This window comes from Lampetra planeri, chromosome 4, assembly GCF_965212315.1.
Source record: "Lampetra planeri chromosome 4, kcLamPlan1.2.h2, whole genome shotgun sequence".
In the NCBI taxonomy this organism is placed as follows: domain Eukaryota; kingdom Metazoa; phylum Chordata; class Hyperoartia; order Petromyzontiformes; family Petromyzontidae; genus Lampetra; species Lampetra planeri.
The window spans coordinates 2,819,794-2,847,691 of record NC_136110.1 but is presented as its reverse complement, the minus strand read 5'-3'; the positions used below and the strand labels follow the sequence as shown (position 1 = coordinate 2,847,691).

Sequence of the window (27,898 nt, the reverse complement as noted above, 5' to 3'; positions counted from 1 at the left end):
TTGCTTCCTAGGCTAATTTTTGTATCATCACCATCTTCATGGCAGTTCCTACTCTGTAAATAAGTTGTGTATTTTTACATTTCAAACTAAAGTTTAAAGTGTTGTACATTCGTTCTGATGTATTACATGGAAAGTTGTATTGCAGTTCGGGACTTATGAAAAAGTTACCCTCTGCTTACTTCAGAGTCCAAATATTTCAATGCATTACACTCAATACTGTCCCCAAATCAACAAAGATTGATTCACTACAGTTACTGTGCCGTATGAGCAATCATCTAATCCAAAGGCATCTTCTTGTTAAACTGCATTTTTTAAAACATCCACTCCACTTTCACCTTGCAGCGAGTGCCATGACTGGTGATCCAGAGCTGCTGGTGTCTGATGGCTATGGTTTGTTGGCCATGGGGGGTGTTTGACCATATTTTACTTATATTCTTAAGTCTTTCGGTAGTCATGTAGACCCAAGAATAAGAATTTCTGTCGTCACGAAAGCTTTAGGTCAACAAATTTTACTTACCATGCTGTTCAGGACAGGTCGGTGAATATGTTCTGTCTCACCAATTGCTGGAGATCAAAACATGGGTGCATCTGTCCACTCTCGTTACTTATTGTCAACAAAGCAGTGCCCCGTTGCAGAAGCCATGCAAATGTAGACCAAATATTTGTAGATATTAACCAACTTGTAAACGAGGGTAAAACATACTCCACCACAAGAGAGGTAATGAATATCAAGGTCAAATGGGGGCCTTCACCTAGCATAAATATCAAATGCAAACGGACACAATCTATCCACAGGTTTTAGAAAATCTAAAAACAAAGAATATACTTTCTGGCTCAATTTTTATAACCATTAAGCACGCCAATATGCAAAGTGTTACCAATGAAGTTATTCAACACACACATTAGAATGCAACATTTATTTTATCCAACGTTCAGTACACATTAAGCATATACATTTTTCAAATAAACACAAAACAAATTTACACCATTTCAACAATATAAGCATCTCAACATCACAGCCTTGTCTCTCTTCTAATGGTCCTCTCCAAATGTAAGACTTAAAAAAAAACATGTTCTGTACAAAACCTTAAAACTACAATACATCATACGATATTAGAAATAACCAAAAAAATCGCTGGCTGGCACGTGGGGGTGGGGGCATCACCATCATCCCACAGCGTCGAGCGTGGTTGGTGCGTACTGACGTCATACAACCCAAGCTCGACCCCGGGCTTGTGAATCCGGCGCAAATGCGAGGGCAGTGCTCGTTCACATGAAACTAAATATACATTCTCCCTTTCTTCCCCTGGCCGATACTCAAAAGGGGCGGAGAAAACACATCGTAAAATATCTGCATGCCAAAATGAACGCGAGCATCTCCAGCTACGTTGTGACAATGATTAATGACTGTGGTAACATTTAAGATAACATTATGGTCTTGTGGTTACATATTTAGAGCACTATGCAGCTTAACAAAGCATTGGGAATACAGCCAGTCAGTGGCTTAAAACATGTATCTATTATAGTTGAACTGTCACAAGTACATTTGTCTGATACCTACCAATGGATCCAGAATTTAATCAAATGTTGATGCTGTTGAAAATATCATGTGGGAAATGTAACTTTGCTAATTTGTAATATTGTAATGTCAATCAGTATGTAATGAACAATACGCATAGAATTATTAATCAAAGATGTTTGCGATGAATGGTTGCTCCACAGCTCTGACCATTTACAATTATCTGCGAACAATTTGAACCTACAATGCAGATTTTTCCTCACGGGTTAAAACCTAGTGGGCTAAAATTAACTTTCAAGACCAAGTGGCTCACCGTTGCCAAGGCCGTACACATACGATAGAGGAAACTAAGTGAGAACTTGGCCTTTGTCCTTTTCGTGATGGCCTGGTGATGAACATCCACCAGCTGGGGGTAAAACAGTGACGAGCATCCTTCCCTACTTCTTCATCTTCATGTCAGCCTCAATGGCAGACCGCCGCCCCCTCGTGCCCACATCCTGGACAGAGAGTCATTGGCAAAGGTCAAGTATTACCTTTGCAAACACCACTTGTGCGGTGTAACACTCTCGCTTTTAAAAGTGCCGTACCAAACAAAAAGCATAATATCACACTCATACAAAATATACTTAAGCACAACACACAATCACTCTCAAATTGTTCTCGGCAAGGTAAGGTAATTTACCCTTTTTACCCGGTAAAAGGGTAAAGGTGTCGACATGCCAAGGGGTAAGGTAAAGGGTAGGATAAAGGTAGCGCGGAAGAATTACCCGGTAGGGTAAATGTAGCGCGAAGTATTACCCGGTAAATACCTTGTTTACCGCTCGCTAAAAGCTCCGTGGCGCAGTCCGTGGCCTCCATTTAAAATTGAAATCATTGAGAGTATTCTATATGAATAAAGCGCTCTACCTACAATTTACCTATTATAAACCTTTTTTCATGTATAGTACCCCAGTAATTACCCTGTAATTGGGTAATTTGTAAAAGGTAGGGTAAAGGTAGGCTCGTTGCTTTTGACCTTTTACCTTACCTTGCTAAAGGGTAAAAGGTAAGGGTAGAGTGATTGTATTGTGGTAAGGTAAAAGGTAGGGTGGTAAAGGTAGGCTCGTTGTTTTTACCTTTTACCTTACCTTGCCGAGGCCTACTCTCAAATACAGTATATATCGAAACAATAAGCCGCCTTTCTCCATTAATTGGTGGTGACGCTATCACTATGCTTGCGCCAGGCTAGATGCACTTAGGGGCCACATGAAGTCTGAAAGGCTCACTGGCAGGTCATGGGACAGACCCGTTATGGGTTAACAGATTGAGATGACCAAAGATGCACCACCTGTGCTTCCCAGTGTGCTAACTTCCTGTGCCTTTGCCACCCGGTGCTCTGCTCGTTGCTGTGAGTGTTGCTCCTCTGCCCTCCATTGTTGTTGGAAGGCAATTGCCTCCAACTACCCAATTGCACCCTTCATGAGCCTCCTCCAGAGGTTTATTATCTGTCAGTCCAATCAGCTTCACATTCTTTTGTAACAAATCAGGCCATCTCTTCTCTAGCCTGAGCCATGCCTGTATAGCCCGCTCAATCTGGCCAAACAGAAGCTGCGTGGGCAGCCAATAGCTGAGCATGTGGGCTTCATGACCCAGCCAATGAAGCCTTGCCTGCCAGAGCTCATTAATGGGAATGTGGCTAAATCTTTCCAAGATCTGGAAGCTCCTCACACAAATGAAGTCTGGTTGAACCGAAAAGGGATCATAGGTAGGTCAGCCACAATATTTCAAACCAATGCAGATGCTCCTTTAAAGGGGTCCATGTTTCGTAACCAGTGGCCAAAAATACTTGGAGCTTTGTATGCAGAAATAGGCCAGGTAGCTGCCACACAGCGTTGAAAGAAAAATGTCACTCGACTAGAGCTGGTCATATAAACACACAGTCCAGGTATAGAAATGCCTCCATTCTCTTCACATGGAGAGTTGAAGGGGAAAAGTATTTTAGGCCATCAAATACCCAGGTAAGTATTGTGTTTTAGTGGGGCTGATGATAAAAGCCCATAAGCATGCACACATTGCATGCTCACACACACAGTGACTAACAGATTAGCGTGAACACAGGTGCATACTTACAAATAAGGACAGTAGGAATGCAGGAGAGCCCATACTGAGGATGTCCTGTGACGAAAAAAACGACAATATTTTATAGGACATCCAGCAAAGTTGGTATAATGTTAGGTAAAAAAACATGAATTAAAATCTTTGCTCCAGCAGCTTGTGCCTCAAGCATTTCAGAATATATTGCTGCAACGCCAAGGAGAAGGGAATGAGAGAATTATTGGAATCATTCAAGACTTGACAAAGCATTTTTTTCTGGCTTTCGGTTATGTTAAGGCATAGACGGCGAGTTACATTTAATTTGCAACTCCATGATGCGTAGCTTAATTGCAAAGCAAAAAAACCAAGAGAATTAAGAAATTGAAGCGGAAAATCGAAGCACAAAAAATGCATTGTATTTGATCGTGCATAATTACAAACATGTGGTTGCGTCAGACTGCCACCCCTGCTACTGCTCATGGAGAAAGCCGACGCTCGCGAGACGGCAAACCTGTGAGACAGTGTCTGCGTATGCACCTGTGTGCGACACACACAACCCACGCTTAGCGCATCGATATCCAGGCACGCGCACAAGCTGTCGATCTCGCACAAGCTCACAACACACACACACTCCACGCCTGTCCGTCCCCCCAGCACCAGCCATGGGTCCATCCGCTCACCCAGCTGCCCTTATATTTTACAACCCAGACTTCCAGGGCACACATGCATTTGGCTGCAAAGGAGCATTTCATGAAGGCAACATAAAAAGTGGTGGTGAAAACAAAGGCGCAATTGAGTGTTTGTCGCTACGAATTTTGAAACGTTCAAAAGAAAATATGCTGCTGTCTGAGGAAAAACATGTTTGGCAACAGGATTATTTTTCATTCAAGGATTCGTCAGATGTTTGCGATCACACTCATGCATACCTTCTCCAGGGATTCTTGCTTCTTGGCTGGGTCTCGACCCCGCAGAACCTTAGCGCCCACACTCGATTCTGACGTCTGCATAATCAGCTGGGTCGCCAGAAATTGCTGCTCGAAAAAAAGTGAGAATGGATATTTAGCAGTTTTTATAACAAACCTAATGCTGCAACAAAAGATGGACTTAAAAGAGACCATCAATCCATAAAAATACAAACATCTCATTTATAAACAATGCCTTGAACTCAAAGTGAGAATGGATATTTAGCAGTTTTTATAACAATCCTAATGCTGCAACAAAAGATTGACTTAACGAGACCATCAATCCATAAAAATACAAACATCCCATTTATAAACAATGCCTTGAACTCAATATACTGGCAAATTTTGTGTGATCTTAACACATTGTTTCCTCCAGCTGTACGCGAACCGACCGCACGCAGCAGACGAGCCGGTCGCGCGTCACTACCTGCACATGCTCCATGACATCGCGCTGCATCTCCACGGCCATGTGAAACACGTCGTGGTCCGAGCTGTTGTACATTATGGCGTTCTGGAACATGAGCATGACGTCACGCTGGAACTCGGCCGTGGTGCGGATTGCGCCATTTTCAATGTTCTTCTTGATGGTCGACAGGTCCATAGGCCTGGGGGGTGCAGTCCACCAGGTGAAAATCATTTAGAACATTGCACGGACGAGTATGTATTCAAATGCGAGCAAAACTCATGTTGGAATAAGCATTTGAAGACATTTGTAAACAGAAAATGCGTTTGATGGCGTTGTGAGAAATGTGATGCGAGATGATATGTGATGCTAATTCAGCAGCAATTTTATTCAGGTACAATCTGCTTTTCAAAACATGTGTAAGCGCACCTGTGGACGATGGAGTGATAGCCAGGGGCAATGTCGTTGGTCACCGGTTGTAAGAAAACGTTGGCATACCTGAAAAAAATGACACATTGAGAGTCAAAATAAAAATCGTCGATGCATCATTTTGTAGGTGCAAGATATGTAAAGATATTCATAGGACACAGCCCACAACTATATTGGAAAATGAGCACATGCTTAGAAAGTTGATTTAACAGAATTGTTTTGATAAGCACACTTACTTGTGGTTGGCCGCTGCCCGCCAAACCAGCATGATGGACTTTTTCCAAATTTTCTGAGCTTGGAGTGCTTCTGGATCTTCACTGCCAATGGAGCTAAACAAAATAACAAGCACGTCACGATGCGTCAGCAGAAAGAAACGAAGACCATGTCATCTAAACATTTTGATATTCTCCCAGAAAGGACCAAGGCTTTGTACAAGGCAAATGTGTTTTTTTTCCATAAAGATGAATATACAGTAAAACCTTGGATTGCGAGCATAATTCGTTCCGGAAACGTGCTTGTAATCCAAAGCACTCGTATATCAAAGCACTCGTATATCAGTTGTGATCACGTGGCGCTCGGCAGACAAAGCGTATACACGTACTACTCGTATTGCAAGACCTCGCTCGTTAATCAAATTAATATTCATTTAAAAAATTTGCTCATCTTGCAAAACACTCGCAGACCAAGTTACTCGCAATCCAAGGTTTTACTGTACATCCTCCTGTTATAAAATAGTAACATTAAACAAGCTGTATTCTTTAAGGTCTGAATGTGTCCATTAAAAAAACAATAACAAATAGCAACAAAAGAATGACGTGAATTGGATCATTTACAGCCCTCTTTGTTCATCCACTGCAGGATAAAGGCCTCCCCCATATCATGGGAATTGTTTGGCCATACATTACTGAGCTGATCATTGCCGGTCGGTTAAGGTGATTTACAACATTACCACCGATTAAATCTGCTGTAGAATCGTCCATGCAGCCCAAAACACTGATTTACTAAGTTAAATATGTAAACCGTACTTAGCATGGCATGAATTACATGATGATAGTGGCTCCCAAGAGCAGTCAGGAGTTCGTTGCCAGGCTCAGAAGCGACGTGGTTGTGGAGGCACTCCAGACGATGGCATCAAGGCCCTGGGCTGGAACCCGAAAGAGGTTAAGCTGAATTTTAGAGATTTCTGCATCGCAACAAGCTCCTGACCACTCCTAGAAACTACGCTCATCAAATTAGTTCAATCCCTGTGTGCTGAAAGTGCGTATATTTTAACAGTGGGAATACAATAATTGAAATGTCACCCACAGGCGGCTGGGTGACTAGAAAGAGGACGAAACATTGAGCTCACAAAAATGAAATTCTGCGTTCAAATCCAGGAAGCCACCTGTCATTAAAACCAGGTTCTTAAATATAGAACGTTGATGCTCTCAGAGATGACTGTATACAAAAACACTAACACAATAAATGTGATTCTGCACTTGATTTGGGTAAAGTACCCCCCAAAATATAGTTTCTCATGCAACCAACATTTCCATCAGTGCCAAAGCAGGTGGAGAAGTGTTCCACCTGTGTGGATCAGAGGTCACCTGAATGGATTTCACAGGTAATTCTACAGTATCCGCTTCCAAGGACCGTTCTCTAACACGAAGGTTCACGCTGCTCTGAGTGACATCTGAACGGATGCTACATTTCATGACACCATACCGATAGCACAAATGGCATAAACTTACGGGGAAAAATATCTAAAACATTAACAATGTTACAGTGGTGTGGAGCTGTGTTTATGGTGGGAGTGAGCGAGACGTACAACTGCGAGGAGGCAGGGCTGTTGGGCACCGAGTCGGTGAGGCTGGTGGAGGGCATGTGCAGCGTGTTGTGCATGCTGGACCCGTCCTCGCTCTCACTGGCTCCGTGCTCCATTACCTCCAGAATGTCCGTCTCGCTACGCTCCTCCTCGATGCTACCGGCCTCGCTGCCCACCTCCTGTGCGCAGGTGGTAGCCCCAAATGTCATTATTCATCATCAATATCAATTCATCATCATCATCATCACTTTGCTTGGACAGCCGGGGTCCTTTACGTTTATCCGTGAGGACCTCTGCGTAGGCCCTCGTTCCCAAGTCTCAATAACAGCAACAGGGGAGGAGTCAAGGCCAATTTGATGTATCCAGGATGACGGCGGTGGCGGTGGCGAGGTCTTGACCGGGTCGGTGAGGGACGTATCCCTAATCTGATGTAAATGGTGCGCTTCGGGGCTTTAGAAGCAGAAGATCGTTGCAATTATAAAAATACGGGGTGGACTCCACGTCACAGCAAGAGTAGCATTATTCACGCACACCCAATGTAGTAAAGCGATGTGTGTGTGGCTTGTCAACTTTGTTCACCTTTTGCTGCAGTTTCACAATTTTTTTGACCATGCTTCTTTTATCTGTAAAAGAATACAGAGAATTAAAAGCTGATGTTCTATTTTCCCACGTAAAAGTATTAAGCACTTATCTACATGATTTGATACTGTCAAGAATCACTGCAAAAGTGCATTGTGTTATTTAAACAGAAGCATCTCCTGGTGGGATTAAACAAGCCTGGATTCAACTAAATAAACTGAGAAACAACCAAAACCAAAAAAACAGAATGATAAAAATATATTTCATTTAAAGTAGGATAAATCAATTCCCTGTAAGTCAATGGGCGTTATATTGATATTATAATGCAAAAAGTCATTATCCTTGAAATTTGCTTAATGAAAAAAATGCTAGTGACCAATAGGTTTCCAAGCTCTTTTGACTTTTCAAATATCAAGAAATGTATTAACTATATAACACGTAGCCTTTAGTGACCAATATAATGATTCGGCAATGATTTGTGGGTCAGATCGTGCAAGTTAACTGACGTCACCTGACGTTTTGGGCTTGTGCTCAGAAACTGGGTTTTAAAATGCATATTTATACTTTGCATGATTAAAAAGCTGTGGAGCAATTTAATGCATGTATTGTTTGGGTTGAGAATTAATATCCAGATTTCCATTGATGCATTTTTCCAGCTCCAAGCTACAGTGATAACAGATTGCAAATGTACGGATCAAAGTTGTGGAGTATATCACCACGTGGTAAAGGATGGTAGCTCACTTGGGCGGCCTGGCTTCCTGCGTATGCCCAGCGGAGTGTCTTCGCTTGGTACCTTGGAGCTGGTGCTGCTCGCTGGAGAGGCTGGATCAGAAGGCACTGCCTGTGCCAACACAACAAGACGTACGATCATAAAGTTTACGCATAACCAGGTTATTACACTTATAGGAAGTTTTAAGCCGCTTTGTTTTAGCTCGCTAAACCTTAAGCCACACAGAGTTAGGGAAACGCAGGCTGGAAAAGCATCGTTCACTTGGTAAAGGTAGTCTTAGACCAAGCTTTCTCCGATAGCCGAGGAAAGCAATTAGCGGTTGGCACAAATGTGTCAGCAAACTTTGTTTTTGCATAACAAACATGTAATCCATATCAAAAGACAATTATAAAAAATAGATTTCAGGGCTCAAATAAGTGGTCTGCTAAATCTTTAAAAAAGTCTTGTTTAAAAATACTTTAATAGCCCTTTGTCAATCCTATGCTGGATGAAGGCCCCTTTTATATATTTCAAAACCATGGGAGTTGTTTGACCGAACGTCACCACCCTGGTCAGTGTGAGTTAGTATAAGGTGGGGCCCCAGAGCCAGTTCAGACATGTGAGCCATGAGATTCAATACAACTCACCGGCGGTTTCATCACACAGTGCTACCAATTTCCTTTAGTCGGTATAATCTTTCGTCCAATGGATATGTTCTCATGAAATAAAATTACGATCACTTAATCTGTACTTATGCAGCGACATTGGGCGGCAGTCCTGGATTCTTGCCTGCTCTTGCTTGCTCCCCTCCGGTTCTGGCTCGTCCTTTTTCACAGTCACCTCGTCGTCCTCCTCTTCTTCGGGAACAATGTCTGGAATCTGGTGCGTCTCCACCTCCTCTGAAGCCTCAGTCGTGCCCTCACGCTTGTTTTCTACATCGACAAGGGGCTCAGTCTGTGCCGTCGCCTCCAGGTTAGGCTGCTCATTTTTCTTCTGTTCAACATCCTCAACCACGCCCTCCGTAGCTGGGTCTGCAGCTTGGATCTCCGTTTCATCTTTGGGTTGAGTTACAGGCGAGGTCGGCTGTGGGGACGTGTGTGCCTGGACTTTGGGTGATGCCAATTGCTCAGCCGGGGGATCAGCTGCTTCACACTTGACCTGGGGAACCGGTTCCACGGGTGGAGATAGTTTTGCCGCTTCGACTGCTATTTCTTCATTTACCTCGGGAGGCGGCTGTAAAAAAAAGCATAATTTAGTTGTCTTCAAAACTATCACTAGGTTCCAAGACTCTGAGCAGGATCCTGCACTAAAGGTTTGGCTAACTTCATTTTAAGGCGAAATCCTGCATGTAGCAGGAACCCAGAGTGCCCTTTAAAAAAAACCCATACGTATGCAGAGATAACAAAAACCTACACCGTCATCTCCTGGTCACCTGTGCGTTGCAACAAAATTTTACTGTCTGTGGTTAAAATACAGTCAGGATTTTTTTTTATGCCAAAACAAACTCAAGAACACGAGCAAACACTTGTGGATACAAAAAAAAAGTGAAACAGGTACCATAAAGGGCTGCACCAGACTTGGCTTGAGCTCTTCTTGGCTGGGTGTGGGCAAGGGTGTGGGTGAAGTATCACGTGCAGGTGTGGGCATGGGTGTGGGCATGGGTGTGGACATCAGGGTGGAAATGGGTGTGGCCATTGGGGTGGGCATAGGTGTGGCCATTGGGGTGGGCATCGGGGTGGGCATGGGTGTGACCATTGGTGTCGGCATGGAGGTGGCCACGGGGATGACTATGGGGGTGGCCACGGGGGTGGGCACGGGAGTGGGCACAGGAGTTGGCACAGGAGTGGCCACAGGAGTGGGCACAGGAGTGGGCACAGGAGTGGGCACAGGAGTGGGTATGGGCAATGGTGTAGATATCGGTATGGGAGCCGGTATGGGAGTAGATATGGGAGTGGATATGGGAGTGGATATGGGAGTGGATATGGGAGTGGATATGGGAGTGGGCATGGGAGTGGGCATGGGAGTGGGCATGGGTGCAGGCGTTTCAGGTGGAGTAGAAAATATCTCCTCTGCCATTCCTTCTTCCTCCTGAGCAATCTGAATCTGCAACAAAAAAAAAGCAACATTCACAACTGCTATTACAAATGTATATGTTGCAACTGTATACGTTATACAAATGTAAGTTACGTAAAATATTTAATACAAAGCTGATTTTTCACAAAAGTGTTTGTTCTGCACACACTCGTCTGCTCATGGTGTATAATGTAAAAATTTTGTGTACAAAGTCCATGGCAATGCAATTTTAATGATGCCAGCTGCATCAGAGACGTACTTCCGGATGAGATGGGGGGCTCTGCTCCTCTAACAATGCCTTCTCCTCCTCACTTCCAAGGGGAATATCAATGTCCTGCTCCCCATCCTCCATCTCGCCGAGCACATCCCCATCCCCATCGCCCATCGCCGCCTCCTCCACTTGAGGCACGAGTGCCTGCTGCAGAGACTCCACCACCACCTCCTCCTCCACTTGCGGCTGTTCGGTCAAAACCTCCGCTAGTGGCTGAACTTCGACCCTCGCTGCCTCTGGCACCACCTGCTCAAACGCACAAGACATTGGCAGCTCTTGCACTTGGCCAACAATATAATCCATGCCAAGATGGATTCATGAAGAGCCTTTTATAGGTAAGAAGACAATCTCAATGTGATTAGATATGACACTGACCTCAGCCTTGGGAAGCGCAGGGGGAGCGAGTTCGCTTTTTGGCTGTGGAATAATCTCCTCTGCCAATGTCACTGCTGGCTCGGATGCTGCTGCTGTGGCGTCCGTCGTCAAAGCGGCCGCATTAACTTCTTGGGGCGCCATTTCGGCGGCAGGAGCCTCCACCGCCGGAGGAGCCGTGACAACGGCAACGTGCGCATTGCTCTCGCAGGGAAGCAACAGCCTTTGTCCCACGACGGTGACGCTCATTTGTACGTCGCTTTGATTTGCCAACACTGAAATACACGGCGAAGAATGAGGAACAATTGTAAAAGGGAAACCCGAAAAATTAAGATAATTCAAAGATAACGTGAATTCAATAACCATGAAAAAATAACTCGGCCATGAAAACAAAATAAACTGCCATTGTAAAAAAATCACAATTTACAAATGTGCAAAAAACATACATTAGAAATGTAATATTTTACTTTTGCCCGCTTCCTCCTGAGCTTGTTTCAGCACCGGAATGGGCTCAGGAATCTCCGAGATCCTGAGTGCAACCGCAGGCGCTTCCATTGGCGGTGTCTGGAAAACGGCGATTGCTGCAGGAATTGGCACTGCAGACAGCCCAGATTCCAGCAGTTTGGACAGAGTTGGTGCCACTGGATTATGAAAGGAAAAAGACCAAAAAGTGTAACCGACCAATAATAATCTTTACTTTATCAAGCGCCTTTCATATCAAACTATCTCAAAGCGCTTCATGTAAAATTTATTAGAAATGCTCAAGTATCTCTAAAATATAATCGAAATGGAGTAAAAACCAATAACTACACTTGTGATATAGATAGAATGCAAACTACGATAAAATCCAATAATTACACTCAAAGTATAGGTAAAACCCTTGCTAAGGGATTGCTAAACAGCTCCCATATGTTATACTATTTCCCAGTATCCTAATAAGATGCTAACCGACCCTCCCAACCTTTTGCACAACAATGAAATAAATAACCGAGAAGTAAACTTCATTTGTTTTAATGTCAACATGTAAGTGTGTGGTGACCAGCTGGAACCAAATAGTGCAGAAGAATAAAACATCTACAGGCGTTGCAAGGTAAGAGCTCCAACTGACGGCAGAGACGAAGAAGCAGAAGAATTTGTGCAATGTGTCAGTGACAAAATACGAAGTGTGTGGTGCACTGTTGTGTTCACCTGCAGATGGAGGGCCAGGTGTTATGGTAAGGATAGGGGATGGGGTGATAGGCATTTCATGCAGAGGAACAGGATCAGCTTCAATGCCCGTTTCTGCGAACGTGCCCTCACCACACTTCTCCTAGACATGGCAACAAAGACAAATACGTGTGGTGTTTAACTAAAAGAATTGTTCAATTTCTGTCGTGAGCATATATTCAGATGAGCATTGCTCACCAGAGATTGGAAGTGCCAACACCAGAAGTAGACATTTTTGTATCCCTCATGCTGATGTTTATGAACACACCAGGAACTAATTTCAGGCCGAGACAGCTAAGTGGAGACCAAGGATGCATGCAGATACCACTTGCCACTGGTGATCAAGTTTGTAACACAGTGTGCAATGTGCCAAGTTGGCATAGTAGGGGGCACAGATGGTGCATCAGCCAGTCATCTCAGTCAGTCAACCCACGGCACTTGGGTCCGTCCCGTGAACTGCTAGCAGGCGTTCGACACTTCACGTGGCCTTTATGTGCACATAGCCTGGCACAAGCGCCGTGGTGACGTCACCGCCACTTAGTGTCGAATGGCGGTTGTTCTTGTTGTTAATGTGCCACCATCTCCCACGATATATGCCAAAAGCTTGATTTAGCTTAATCAAGTGTTACAAAAGTGTCATACCATTTCCCACATTTTCGTAATAGCTATGAGGTTAAACAGAACATATAAAAATATAAGAACCTACAGTATCAGTAGTATACAAAGAAAACTCATAATGTTCATCAATAAAACTCCCTTATAATATAAGAGCATATCATGGGCAAGGGTCAGTGCCTGAAATGGCAACATATTTTCCATTTTTCCAGTATGCACGGCAGTGTTAATGCCAAACAAGGTGGGTTTTACGAATAAGGTTTTTCCCCTTTTTTCTGGCAACAAAACCGACACCTTTTGCAACACCATATGAGACTAGGCCCTTTTGGCGTCATCTGGTCGAACACCATATGAGACTAGGCTCTAAAGAAAGCTGTCTCTGGTGTGGACCAATCAGGTTCAAGGACAATGCATAAATTATCAGAGTATTGTTTTTTGTTTGCATTTGACTGAAAGTATTGTGGTTAATGTAAACATGATTCCTTGCAAAAGGTGTCAGTTTTGTTGCCAGAAAAAAGGGAAAAAACCCTATTAGTATATTTTGGTACTGGCAAAGGAGGTCCCATGAAGGTGGGGCTTTTTTTTGGTAATGAGGTGACGGTGTAACCTTACCGAGGTTACGGTGCCGAAGGATGGAATCCCGTTTTTACGCAGAAGCTCAGTCAGCGGCGACTGTGGGGGGCTCGGTTTCTGTACATCTATGGTTGCTGCTTTCTTTGCTAGTGAATCGTCAACCCCAGGCGCCGCAGTGGGAGTCGAAGTCACAGGAGATGAAACTGCTGGTGTCGTCACCGCAATGCCACCCAAAGGAGGCTGAATGAGAACAAAGAAACGCTGTTAGATTCTTGTTTCAAATCATCATCAGCCATGCTCAGTCCACTGCAGGATGAAAGCTTCTTCAAGATGTCACTATCTCTCACGGTTCTGCAATATAACAATCCACTCAGCACTTGCTGCACGGGAGCTGATATCATAGCTCCATCTTCATGGTGGAAGTCCTCTCAGGCGCGTTGCCTACTTCCGGCTTCCGTCCGTCTCAACCACTGGCCATCATCCCCTTCTTGCGACGTATTCTTCCCAAGACCACTTACTTTTCTAAACAGTTGTTTTCAAAACTACTTGTGAAGTCAGCATTTTCAAATACAAGTTTATTGTTAATGACAATAAATATTTCCAAGCTTTATTCAAGTACCTCCTTGGTACATGCAGTTATCATTTTCGAAAGCGAAACCATTTTGGGAAAATGTGCGTGTATTTTAGATATCTTTTCACGGCTATAATATGTTCGATCTCATTACACTTACCACATTTCGGAAGGTGGCACTACCTTAAAACTGTTCAAGCATTAATTTACGATGTGATACCACAAGAACAAGAGTTAAGTAGCTGATCAACTCAAACCGAACGTATTTTACAGTTCCAATAAAGAATGTTCTTACTTGTGCCATAACCACGTCACTTCCGGAAGCCACGTCAGAGCTTGGAGAGTCCAGGCCAGTAGTTGTGGGATCTGCTGACAAGGTACGAATGCTAGCCAATGGTCTCTTGGGGGCATTTTTGATTGCCATGCGAGCTGTGAATAGCAGACACCAGAATGCATTGTTGTATTAAATGGGTACAAAACCTTCACACAAAAAGTAAACGTTTAAAAAGCTTTTGCTAATGTGAAAATCAGTTTTTCACTCATTACCTTGATATGCTTCTTCTACAGCTTTCCTTTTCGCTTCCGCCTCTTCTTCATCTTGTTTCTTTCGACTGCAAATACAATACGATTATTGTCACGAAACTAAACTGAGGCAGAGTGTATTAATATTAAAGACATGATAAGTAAAAACTCACGCGACAATGTCGTTCCAGATTTCATGCAGATTATGGTCCAACTGCCCGTTCTGAACCAGTTCCAATTCATGTTTTAATTTTCTGTTGGAGTAAAAAGAAAATCAGTCCACCACACACCATGCTAACAAAAATAATAATCTGTGTGTAATGGTGGTGGTAGAGGTTGGAGTGTCTGAAAGCAGTACACACTTGTATCGTTCTTGTATGTCGCGAATGCTTTTTGTTAGCTCTTCAATTCGTTCAACGGTAAGCTTCTTAACGATCACATCTTCAATGGTTTCCACCACTTCTCCACGCTCACCCCTCTTGCGCCTGCCATTCAACAGTTAAATGTTTTCAGTCAATATCAAAACTGGCAAAAAAATTATTCTATGTCTGTCTTGAACACAATTCATGTAAATATCACCGATGATTGACCAATACACACGCATTTTGGTGACACAAGTTGGCTCCAATCAGGTAACCCCGGATGCCGTGGAATGCCTTACATAAGTACAATTGTAGCTCATTTCTTTTTTTTAAACGCCATACAAAAGATGCAGAATGTAAACATTTAAATTACAATGTAAACACGTGGCAACTATTTTCAAGGTGGGAAAAATAGTCTTACTTTGGTGTATCTGTAGTTTCCAGTAGTTCGGAATACTGAGATGCACAGTGCTGCGGAAAGGAAATAAAATGTTTAAAGACTTCGAAGTGTAAAAAAGAACAAAGGGAATGCAAATTCTCAAATAACAAATTTACATATAAACAAATAAAGGTGAAATTTCGATTTAAAGCTTTCGTGACTGCAGGGATTCATCTTCTTGGTTCTTTCGGTAAAGTCACGTAGAAGGGAAGTAATAAAATAATAAAAATAAAACATAATAAAACAATTCTCACGACGTTTCGGCCACAACGCAAGCAGCCATCCTCAGGCGAAGAATGAAACACCCCAAGCTTGGAGCGTATATTTAAGCTGGGTTAGAGGGGGGGGGGCGCATTAATTGATCAGACCAAACAGTTCTCGTTGAAACCTTCTGCAGCCAGGCCACCAAGATTGTACGGCTTGCCAAAGATACATAAAGAAGATACACCTCTTCGTCCCATTGTCTCTACTATCAACTCCCCGACTTACAAACTGGCTCGTTTTTTGTCCGAAATCCTACGGCCTTTCACTGGAAAAACCACCTCTGCAGTACTAAACTCTACTGACCTGGTATCAACAATCAAGGGGATTGCCCTGTCCCCAGACGACCTGCTTGTCAGTTTTGATGTGGTTTCCTTGTTCACCAAGGTGCCTGTGCCTGACACCATCGCAATCATTGAAGACTTGGTTCATCAAGGACTGAATGCTGGGGTACCCCCCCTGGTGAGACACTGCTTAACCAATACATACTTCACCTGGAATGGAACCTTCTACAAGCAAATTGAGGGCACCCCAATGGGCTCCCCCTTATCTCCGGTTGTAGCCAACATCTTCATGGAGAAATTTGAGACGGACGCCATCCAGACTGCCACTCTACGCCCGACCTTATGGAAGAGGTACGTAGACGACACTTTTGTCATCTGGCCACATGGCCGGCCTGCTCTAGACCAATTTCTCGACCATATCAATTCCATACACCCAGCCATCAGATTCACCATGGAAGTCGAAAATGATGGCAAGCTACCCTTTTTGGATGTCCTAATCAAAAGGAGACCTGATGGTTCAATGAGCCACTCTGTCTACAGGAAAGCCACCCACACGGATGCTTATCTAAAACCGGATTCCCACCACCATCCATCCCAGAAGAATTCCCTCATCAAGACTCTATATCATAGAGCCCAATGCATCTCCGACCATGAACACATTTCCAGTGAACTCAAACACGTACGCCAAGCTCTTAAGGCTAATGGTTACTCCGACTACACAATCCGCAAAGCCATCACTCCAACCACCAAGAAGGATCCTGTTGAGGAGCCTTTCAAGACCATCACCTTACCCTACATTGCTGGGGTCACAAAAAAGATCTCCAAAATCCTGATTAAACACAAGATCCAGGTCCGATTCAACACAGTACATAAAATCCGTGATCTGGTACCGTCTGTAAAAGATGTGGTTCCAGACATACAGTACCCTGGTGTCTACAAACTAAGTTGCCTCTGTGGTAGCAGTTACATTGGGGAAACCAAACGACATGTCTCGGACCGCATCCGTGAACATAAAGCTGACCTGAAACACTGTAGGACAAACACCTCAGCCGTGGCAGATCACTGTTACAACTCAGTGGGCTCACATGACATTGACTTCTCCAAGACAGAGGTTCTCTGCAAGCCATCTGGCTATCATGAGAGATTCGTACATGAGGCGATCCACATTTACAAACACAGAGACAATTTTAACCGAGAAGATGGATTCTGGCTTAGCAATCACTGGAAGGACGTAATAAACCATTTTGATACACATTAGGGTGGGTAGAATAATACATAGTGTTATATTAAAAATGTATAAGGTATAGGGTGGTTTATAGCAATACAGTATGTAATTTAATGTTGGTTTTGCCTATGGAAGTATATAGTACGGTATAGACGCGTGTGATGTAAGAGAATAAAGTTTAGATGGAAGCATATTATATAATTTTTTACAACGTAGAATTTTTCATGTATTACTTACTGTTAGTAACTCAGCTTATTGTAGAGTATAGTAAGTTTACTGATGATGCTATGTAGTTTATACTTTAGTTTGTCATGCAGTTTATACTGTAGTTTTTTACGTGGTTGTTTAGTAACTACAGCTACATACTATTAACATTCCTTTCCTTTGTTAATGCTCCCCCCCTTCCCCCCCCCCCTTTGATGCTGCTAATCCTGCATAATGCACGGGCATAGTATTGATTTGGAACCCCCCCCGCCCACCTCCTACGCATTTTCCATATGCTGAATTCCTCTTGATATGCAAATTATTTTGTTTAGGCGCTCTTCTTCCCACCTCCCCCCCCTCTAACCCAGCTTAAATATACGCTCCAAGCTTGGGGTGTTTCATTCTTCGCCTGAGGATGGCTGCTTGCGTTGTGGCCGAAACGTCGTGAGAATTGTTTTATTATGTTTTATTTTTATTATTTTATTACTTCCCTTCTACGTGACTTTACCGAAAGAACCAAGAAGACAAATAAAGGTGGATTATAACTAACTCAGAGGTCGCAATCGGGTACCCGATACCCGTACCCTACCCGACCCTGGTGCGGCCGGGTATGGGTACGGGTAGGCCGTGAGTCACTGGTGAGTAACCGTTTGCCACTCATTTCCCAATGTCTTGTCTCTTCTCACAATTCAAGTTCCTAGAAACAACCCACCCGCGCCTGCAACATGGCTTCATCCCAGAGGTCGCAATCAGGTAACCGATACCCGGCTACCCATTTGCGACCCTGGTGCGGCCGGGTACGGGTAAGGAATCAAAACCCGTTTGCGACCTCTGGTGTAACTATGGCTGCAAGTCTCACCTTTTGTGAGAACCAGTCTGGAGGCCTCCCGGGTTCTGCAAATGGCTTGATTGCTCGACTTACGGAGACCCTGTTTCACACACAACCAGTCAAGCATGTAAGGACACGCAACATTATTTTATTTGAATTATCATGTACCGTACACACTGGTGGATGAGGGCCTCTTCACGCAGTCAGGGTTATTTGATCCAACTTCACTTTGCTGGTCAACATGAATTGTAAAGCGTAGATGTCGGAACATAGTGGAGTACAACAATGGTTTGTCAATTTAACACGTAGGCTTTCGCTAACAATATCATCCATAATAGAGGTTTTATGGGTTAGATCGCGTAAATATAAATGTGTCGTTAAACCCGCCAACACCTGACACAGCCAATTAGTAAGGGTTGTCAAGTAAACAGAACATGCCAATCCATTACTAGTAGAGCACACCAGTGTGTTGGAGAGCAAATCCGCAACATTTAGAATCGGCATGTTCCATTTAAGTGACAAACCTTACTAATTGGGTGATGGCGGGTTTAACGACACATTTATATTGACGCTATCTAACTAAAAAAAATATATATACTATTTACTACTACAATGAGCCAAGAATCTCTGTGTGTCCCGCGCGTGACGTCACTCCACATCGGTCAGCCCCCCTCATTAATACTCATGAACAGTATTCTTTGGTTCTTTCGGTAAAGTCACGTACATAGAAAAATAATAATAAAGGGAATAAAAATTGTCACTCCACATGGGGGGGCGAGGCGCCTCCTCCCCCCTCCTCAGCGTCAACTTACAACGCTCACTACAAAGGTAGAACCCTCACGTCACGCGATCTCCGTTACGCTATTGAGACATAGAAATAAAACAGATGTCATGATGAACAAGGGATTATAACCTTTAAATGAAAAAGTCTGTGTCACCGCGGCCTTAAAAATTGCACAAGAATTAATGCAATAAATATCACGTCGCGGTCTGCTTTTCGCTTGCAAGTTTCAGATTTAATGAAATACACCCGTCCTTGGACGGGCAAAAGGCGGTTTGTGCTTGCGCTTCCCTCTGCTGACCACCAAAGTCGGCCGCATATACCCACCCTTATGACCGTAGCCTCATAGCCCATGACCGTAGTTACGCAGCCTAGGCTACGTGGGCTCCAAATACAATAGTATCGAATAATACAAACCAGTTTTGATCGCCACTTCGCATGACGGAGGAGGCGAGGCAGAGTTTTTCCCGGATAGACCACTCCTCCTGAGGCCCCACATTTTGTAGCTTGTGTTCTAACGACAGGTAAAACACCAGTGAGGATTAGTGATCATAACAAGCATGCAAAGATGCGTGAATCACTCATATGCATCGAACTGTGTTGTGGGGGCATCAATCATTTTCCATTCATTCAGATTAATGGGGGAACGAATGAGACAGAACAAGACAGTACACTGAGACATGAAAGTGCCAGTAAAGTGAAAACAGAACGAGACAATATAGACGTGACGTAAAGTACTCGCAGTACAGACTACTAGAAACAGCGAGCAGGCAGATGGATAAGATACAGCACAGATGAGCCGATGGAGTGAGGACAGTGCATGTGACACTGCAGACCAGAAGACAACAGAACGGGGGTAGACAGTACTGTTTAAAGGGCATATGAGACAGTACAAATAAAAAACAGTATGTACAAACAAGGCAGTACGGACACAATGAGATGAGAATACACACGGAGCGGTACAAACTAGGCCCACGATACAAGGTATACAATACGTGCATACAAACGACAGTATAGACCGCAAAGAGGAGACAGAACAGGGGAGAGAGTAAGTAATGACGGCTACGACAATCAGCGATGCTCTTCATTGCAAGGCTCGGGGGCTACCGGGGGCCCCCTGGTGGCCTTTCGTGTGGCCCCTGACAATACAGAAAATATAATAACAGAGTTTTTCACATTTTTTCTGGCAACAAAACTGAAAGCTTTTTACAAACCCATTTTGACTGCAAGTATTGTGGCTAATGCAGACATGAATCCTTGTAAAAAGGTTTTAAGTTTTGTTGCCAGAAAAAAGGGGGAAACCCCTATTATTATATTTTGGTACTGGCAAAGGAGGTCTGATGAATACATAAAATGTGAAAACACTTCTTGTATGATTCTAGATTTGAAGCTTTCGTGACTGCAAGGATTCATACTCTTAGGTTTTTTCGGTAAAGTCACGTAGGTAAAATATCAAAATTAATGAAAATAAAATAAAACAAAGATCACGACGTTTCGGAGGCAACACAAGTCTCCGCCCCCCTCCCTCCCGATACGTTCCATTCATTGGCTACCACATTCTGATGAGCTACCCCCCCCCCTCTGCTCCCCCTTCCAACTTGCTTATAAGGGATTACATCTTGAATCATTGCCTCACTTGATGCAGCTAATTCGGCTGTGACGGTCCCACCTGATGACGGAGACTTGTGTTGCCTCCGAAACGTCGTGATCTTTGTTTTATTTTATTTTCATTAATTTTGATGTTTTACCTACGTGACTTACCGAAAAAACCTAAGAGTATACTTCTTGTATGCAGGCGGTGTGACGGCCTTCGACACTGATGTCTTATCAGCGAAAAGTGTCCACCACCTCTGGAAATGAGTGAACAACTGTTTTAGACGAGGCCGAGAGGTTCTAGATTTGAAGCTTTCGTGACTGCAAGGATTCATACTCTTAGGTTTTTTCCGTAAGTCACGTAGGTAAAATAATACAAATAAAATAATAAAAAATGAAAATAACTAAATTAAATCACGACGTTTCGGAAGCAACACAAGCCTCCGTCATCAGGTGTAACTGCTCCAGTAATTTTTGTAATTTTACTGGAGCAGTTACACCTGATGACGGAGGCTTTGTGTTGTTCCGAAACGTCGTGATTTAATTTAGTTAATTTCATTTATGATTATTTAATTTTATTATTTTTTTACCTACGTGACTTTACCGAAAGAACCTCAGAGCATGAGGCCGAGATGGGCAGATACTGGAGTACAAATAAAACTGGCGGTGTAGCTGATCATAGTTATGAATGTACACGGTGGTCCAGACGTCTTGTGACCCCCCCCAATTTAATTCTGTAAAACTATAAACTATTTTATTTCTATAAATATGTATAAAATTTTATTATTTATTTCATTTTTTACTTACGTGACTTTACCGAAAAAACCTAAGAGTATGAATCATTGCAGTCACGAAAGCTTCAAATCTAGAATTATAAAAAGTAAGATTAATTTAAAACATAAATGAATGTCAAGGAACACAAATGTGAGGGGTCAATGTGGAGTGGGGGGGGTCAATGTGGCAGGGTGAGGGGTCAATGTGGGGTGGGGGGGAGTCACAATACATCTAGACCACCCTGTACAAACGAGACAAAATAGCCTTTACAAATGAAAGAGGGAAAATACGAGACATCCAACAAACGAGGCACTACTAATGCGTAATAAAACTCTGAATGTTGTTAAAATAGTTAAGGCGATTTTAAGATTTACAGCTGGAGAAACCTAAGAATCGTACGAGCGCGGCTTTTGCAATAAAGCGAATTATACCGAGTATAATTTTACCCAAACGCTTGTACAACGTAAAGCGCTTTCCCCTAAACTTATGAACCAATTATACGCAGCAGAAATAAAAATGCGCGTCAATTCTCAGCGTTTCAACGAAAGTGAAAAATAAAAGCCTGCGGGTAGGCCTCAGCAGTACGCGCTTGTTTAATTATATTTAAAACGCGTGACACACGCACATTTCAGTTTTTGTGTGAGTGTGGTGGGGGGTGGGAAACAACAGCCGTCTAAATAATGTAGTAAATAATTAGAAATCGTAATATTTTTTTAAAAGAAACTAAAACGCGCGAGTGTTGTGGGACTCACTGCTCGGGCCCGGGCCCGCCATGGCGAATGAGCGCGTCACGTGACTCGCTCCTCTTCATCGACAATAAACACTGCAATATACTCTTTGTTTTTTTTCCGATAAAGTCACGTAGGTAAAACAATAAATAAAATTTAATACATGAAAAAACTCAATTAAATCACGACGTTTCGGAGGCGACACAATAAAAACATGTTTTACCTACGTGACTTTACCGAAAAAAACAAAGATTATGAATCCTTGCAGTCACGAAAGCTTCAAATCTAAACACTGCAATGTTGCCACCCCCCCCCCCCCCCGATATTGGGTGTTTGTTTATTAAGTAAAACTAATATTTTTAAAGATTATATTATATATTACAATACTATGTTACACTACACTACTATACACTACACACTACGCTACTATACACTACACTACTATACACCACACACTCCACTACCATACATTATACACTACACTACCACACACTCCACTACCATACATTATACACTACACTACTAAACACTCCACTCTTATTCATTACACACTCCACTACTATACACTACACTACTATACATTATACACTACACTACTATACACTCCACTACTATACACCACACACTACACTACTATACACTCCACTACTCTACATTACACACTACACTAATACAAAACTATTATTTGGGTCTTTCGGTAAAGTCACGTAGATAGGTTCAAAAAAATAACAAGTGTTTTTTGTTATTTTCTTTGAACCTATCTACGTGACTTTACCGAAAGACCCAAAGAATATAAATTCCTGCAGTCACGAAAGCTTTAAGTCAATATTTAATACAAACGACACTATACACTACACTATACTACACCGCTATACACTACACACAACTATACACTACATACACTACTATACACTACACACTACTTTACACTCCACACCACTACTTTACACTACGATGCCATACCTGTCAACCCCTACGGTTTACCCCGTATTATTTTACATGGAAATTTAGTTGTCATGTCCATACGGCATAGACTTTTCAATACGGGCAACAAAACATATATTTGTGTTTCTCCCTTGTGATGGGACTTTGTAGGATGAACGTTGAGATTAATAAGGGCACCGGGTGACCAATACGGTCTGAATTGGTATAATAAGGTCGGCACTGATAAAGGGTTGACAGGTATTGTATATTACAGTACTGCATTTCCTCTTTAAACTCAGGCAAGTTTAGTTATGTACATTAACTGGGTTGTTAGTATTAATCTGTATGTATATTCTATTGAGTTCAGTACCAAACAATCGTTCAACGTTTTATTTTTGCCCGAGATTACAGCAGTTATAAATGCAAAGTCATTTACAGGTTCCTTTATGTACGGTAATTCTATCTGGGGAGACACAGACGAGTTTGGACTAAAAGAGCAGTCGAATTTGATGTAATAACATTACTTGATTGGCCACACCAAAAACATTCACGAAAACAATTCGATTTTATTGACATCCAAACATACCATGCCGGGGAATTGTATACACAGAACAATATATACAAAGTGTGCACTTATTCATTGAATACACGTGTCCACTTGTGGCAACGAGATAGTAGTATATATACATCGCATTTATTATCGTAGAATTGAGCAAAAATCCAATTAATAACACAATATATCATTGGTGGCCAATACACCAAATACAATGATCCCCCGTATAGCCTGTAACAGACTGTTCGGGCAAGTGCTTTTAGCGAGTAGCACCTATGATGGGCGACACGGCACACGAGGGGGTGGGTGGCCAGCACCACGCCCGGCCGCCTTTGTCTCCCCAGTGGCGATGCTTATACCACAGCACACCAGGTACTCATTTGGGGCTAAGTCGACCTAGGGGAGAACCAGGACCGGTTCAGATAATCGATTCACTAGGAAGCTATGGTCAACAATTACAATGGCAAAAAACCTTTTCAGTAAACGAGCAAAGCTACTTTATGCGATCATTAAACATTTAGCTTTACGCAACATTCCAACCGCTCATTAACTATGATTTTCTATAGTAACTGAACATTTAAACACAGCCAACAATACAACACACGAAAATGCATTCTGGCATTAACTCGAGATTTATGTTACTTAAGCTGAATGTGTGATTTTTTGGGGTTCTTTTAACAACGGTTGGTTATCGATTAGAATTCAAATATCCGAGGTCCGCGTGCATCTCAACCTTCAGCACACCACGTGACTCTGACCTGCGAGTCACGTGCCCGCCTATAAGGAAAATATTGTCGCCCATGTAGCCAAAGCCACGACACTATTTTTGTTTTATTTTACCATGTAAGACCCACGCCTCTATTAAATGCCGATGTTATTGTTCTAATTTGATCTTGAGATCAACAAACAAATCTTCTTGCGATCCAGGTGTGGACTAGGAGTGAAGTATTGGCCACGACTGCCAACAGACCAACCCCGTGACCAGACGATTTTCAGTTTTCCACATTCATAACATGGTCAATCTCAAATTGCATATCTCCAGACCTGTATATAAACATCAGTCCACGTGTTGTGTCGTGGATGCCATATGAGGCAAATAAATGTATTGTTTATATGTTGCCACGACAGCCTCACTGATTCTCAACTCTTTTCCATGACTATGGGAACCTCATTTGCCAGTAAAAATATGATAATTGGTTCTTTACCCTTCTATCTGGCAACAAAACTGACAAAAAAAAAAGGTGTCAGTTTTGTTGCCAGATAGAAGGGTAAAGAACCAATTATCTTTTCCATGAGTTTAGCATTGGGATGCTTTGCCAACTTCTCAATGAGCAGTGTTGTTCACAAAGGGTTCGTGGAGTCGGTGGCGATGTTGAGCTGGATGTTGATGGTCGACGTAAAGAACTGGAAATGATTTTGCCAAGCGGGAGGAGATGTATTGAACGCAGAGGGGGCCAAGGATGGATCCTTGTGGAACAGCATAGCACAGTGGTTTCAAAGGAACGCAAACCAGACAAGTATGTTTGCTACACCTACAGTACACGTGGTTATGGAGGTACACTGCGTACAGGCCTGTTTACAACATCGCTTTCCTGTTGATCTTTTTATGCATTAACATTCAATTTCATAGTCAGTAGACTTGGCAGTAGCACGCTTGTCTTCTCTTCCATACAAAGCATCAAATGCAACAAGAAGTATTTGCTATGGCATTCAATTGAGAGCACCCACCTAATAATGTGCAAACGTCAAGCATTTAAATTACTACCACTGCATAGTTAACATTCTATATTAGTTCACAGCAAAACATTATTTCGAACATTCTATGTTAAGAAAATATTAAATGTCAGTTGTACAAAGCATTGGAGATATAGCATCAAAATCAAACAGTCTAGGAACTTCTGTGAAGTGTACCGTAGTGTGTATACTATATTGGAAATAAACTGATGTCAGATACCCATCTCCATGTGGATCACCTAACGTAGATGCAGAGGGACCAGCTTACATCTGAGTTGTGCTGAATTCAAACTAGGAAAATACATGACTTAAGGCATCAGCAGGACTACATTTCCCACCGAATACTATATTACAGCATTATGTACATTTTTTCTCACTGAATATTGTCTGGGTCGTTTGTAGACTGGAGTGGTTACGTGACAGGCTAGTATTCACGGCTACAGGATGCATACACAGGATGCATACGCAGAATCATCTCCTGGGTCGCTGACCCAGATATACCTGGCTGATATTAATCCCTGGGCATCATACAATACACAATGACATCTGCATGTGTCCATGCACCAAATATTACAGTGTTTTATAAATATAAGTATTTTGTATGCATTATTGTTGTTTCAAGTGGTTAGATTAAACACACATACATTACAATGATCGACGAAGCAATAATACTGTCTGGCAACGGATAAAGTCCTTTAAGGTTTTCAATACAGCATTATGTACATTTTTTTAAACATACACATCCTGTAACAATACTAATTCTATTTACTTGAGCGTAACACTGCACATATTAGCAAAATGACAATTGTATTATATTAACACATTTGTCAACGCATCTTTAGGTTTTTTTTATACACAATTTACAGCCCTCGATGAACGCTGTTGTAATTCATGCTTGGGGATTAAACCACGTAGAAAAAAGTGGAAAATCCCCGCTGATGCTGAGCGGCAGCTGGTGGGCGCACTGTTCAGAAGGAGAAATAACGTGTAAACCACTCCTCGCGCTGCGGGTCACATCCAACCTCCAGAGCGGCCTCATCCGGGATGGAGCTAAAAAAAAGGGCAGTAAAGACAGTCCACGTGTATGCACCAACACAGCACGTTCCAGTTAAAAACAATATATATATATATTTTAAACATAGCTTTGTAGCCTGTTAGCATGACGACGGTATAGTGTTACACACCACGACATGATTAATCGATATTAACTTGTGCAATGAGTAGAAGACCGAGCAAGAGTTAAAATTGTCACCTTAAAACCAATGAGGGGGAAAAAATACACCAGCCACACCTTGCAAGCTGTTCATGCCCTTGCAGTTTATTGAAAAAGCAATTATCAAACCACATGCATTAACAAACTCCCAAACAGGCACTTTTGCATACCATAGTAGAGTGTAATGTGTTTTGGGGTAGTCAAATAATTTTTTGTTTTAAAAAACCCAACCCAAAAAGAGGTGTATAGGTCAGATCTAGCTAACGTTTGTGCAAAGTTACAACATTCAATACAGTAGCATAAAAAAATCATTCAGATCGTTAAAATAATAATTTACAAGCTTCATACTCTGTTAATTTATGAAGGAATAAAAGGTGAATGAGCTTCGAAAATGTAATTCACATAATGCGAATCACAGTAAAACATCACTTTGATGTTTAAACAGGCACATGCACACTCAGGCATGAAAGCAAATAAAATATTGTAGTGCTTCCTCTTTTGGCAGAAACTTAAGGGGGTGGTTCTAAGAAAACACAGTTTAACATTGACCCGTTCAAATGTACCTTTTTATTGGGTCATTGAAACTCTGAATGGAAGACATGCTTTAAAAAAATACGTGAATTGCAAGAGTGTCTTTCATTTGAACGAACACTCATAGTCAAATGCTTGTAATTGTTCCAGAGTTTGACTAAATTTGATGAGCAAAGCAAGTGCTTGTTGAAATAACAAAAAACTCAACTGCCCTGTAAAGGGAAAACACACTTTAAAGGTGACATTTCAAGCAATGACCCTTCTTCGCAGCAACTCTGCTACGTAACAACTCTGCTACGAAGAAGGGTCATTGCCAAAAATGTAATTTTTTCCCACTTTAAGGCAGTTTTGTCGACGAATATCTCGAGTTTGTTTTGTTATTTGTGCTTGTCCATCACTGCCAATGCGGTTTTACAAAACATATAATAGTGCTTGTTATGGAGGCTGGGAGCCCAGGTTAATGGTGTGCAGGGCACACGTGCAAGCTCGTCTTCAGAACGGACAAACAAAGCGCAGGGTCAGGATGCAGGGGAATTCGGCTCAGCCTCCCAGCACACAGGCAGCGCTGGGGGCACCGCCCGGAATCTAGGGAGGGGGGAAGGGCAGGGGGTCACGTGGTGGGTTTAGAGGCAGGGGACGGTAAAGGCAGTTAACGGCAGAGCAATGCATGCATGCAGTCCGGCTCGTGGAGGGACCAACTTTTAATATCAAGGTTAACATATCACAACACCACACACGTAGAGCAGCAGCTAGTTTATTCCATCATCGCACTTTCGCATTCA

General features: G+C 42.6%; 2 protein-coding genes across 6 annotated transcripts in view; both read right to left on the bottom strand.

Moving 5' to 3' along the window:
• Positions 1-902: 902 nt before the first annotated feature.
• BRD8 (bromodomain containing 8) lies at positions 903-22,273 on the bottom strand. Of its 4 annotated transcripts, none has more exons than XM_078593023.1 (25): positions 22,186-22,273; positions 19,484-19,580; positions 18,316-18,385; positions 15,465-15,514; positions 15,044-15,166; positions 14,855-14,935; positions 14,706-14,770; positions 14,455-14,588; positions 13,628-13,828; positions 12,383-12,503; positions 11,662-11,835; positions 11,198-11,469; positions 10,811-11,068; positions 10,036-10,581; positions 9,268-9,711; positions 8,511-8,610; positions 7,770-7,813; positions 7,194-7,369; positions 5,623-5,715; positions 5,387-5,455; positions 4,982-5,159; positions 4,519-4,623; positions 4,034-4,129; positions 3,629-3,673; positions 903-2,016 (listed from the first exon to the last, which is right to left on the bottom strand). In XM_078593023.1, exons 1-25 carry the CDS (start codon positions 22,205-22,207, stop codon positions 1,957-1,959), a joined length of 3,624 nt encoding a protein of 1,207 aa, XP_078449149.1. In that variant the 5' UTR covers positions 22,208-22,273; the 3' UTR covers positions 903-1,956. The 4 variants fall into 4 exon arrangements, 3 of the variants coding, with proteins under 3 accessions (XP_078449149.1, XP_078449150.1, XP_078449151.1); XM_078593025.1 differs by having other exon boundaries at positions 1,892-2,016; positions 4,030-4,129; XM_078593024.1 differs by lacking the exon at positions 4,034-4,129.
• Positions 22,274-23,461: 1,188 nt separating this feature from the next.
• FAM184A (family with sequence similarity 184 member A) overlaps positions 23,462-27,898 on the bottom strand; it is a 49,545-nt gene continuing 45,108 nt past the window's right edge. The window contains exon 21 of one of the 2 annotated variants that reach the window (XM_078593017.1): positions 23,462-27,701. In XM_078593017.1, coding sequence (XP_078449143.1) covers positions 27,635-27,701 — 67 coding nt within the window. In that variant the 3' untranslated portion in view covers positions 23,462-27,634. The remainder of the gene's footprint in view (positions 27,702-27,898) is intronic. The other variant, XM_078593016.1, reaches the window with a different exon arrangement.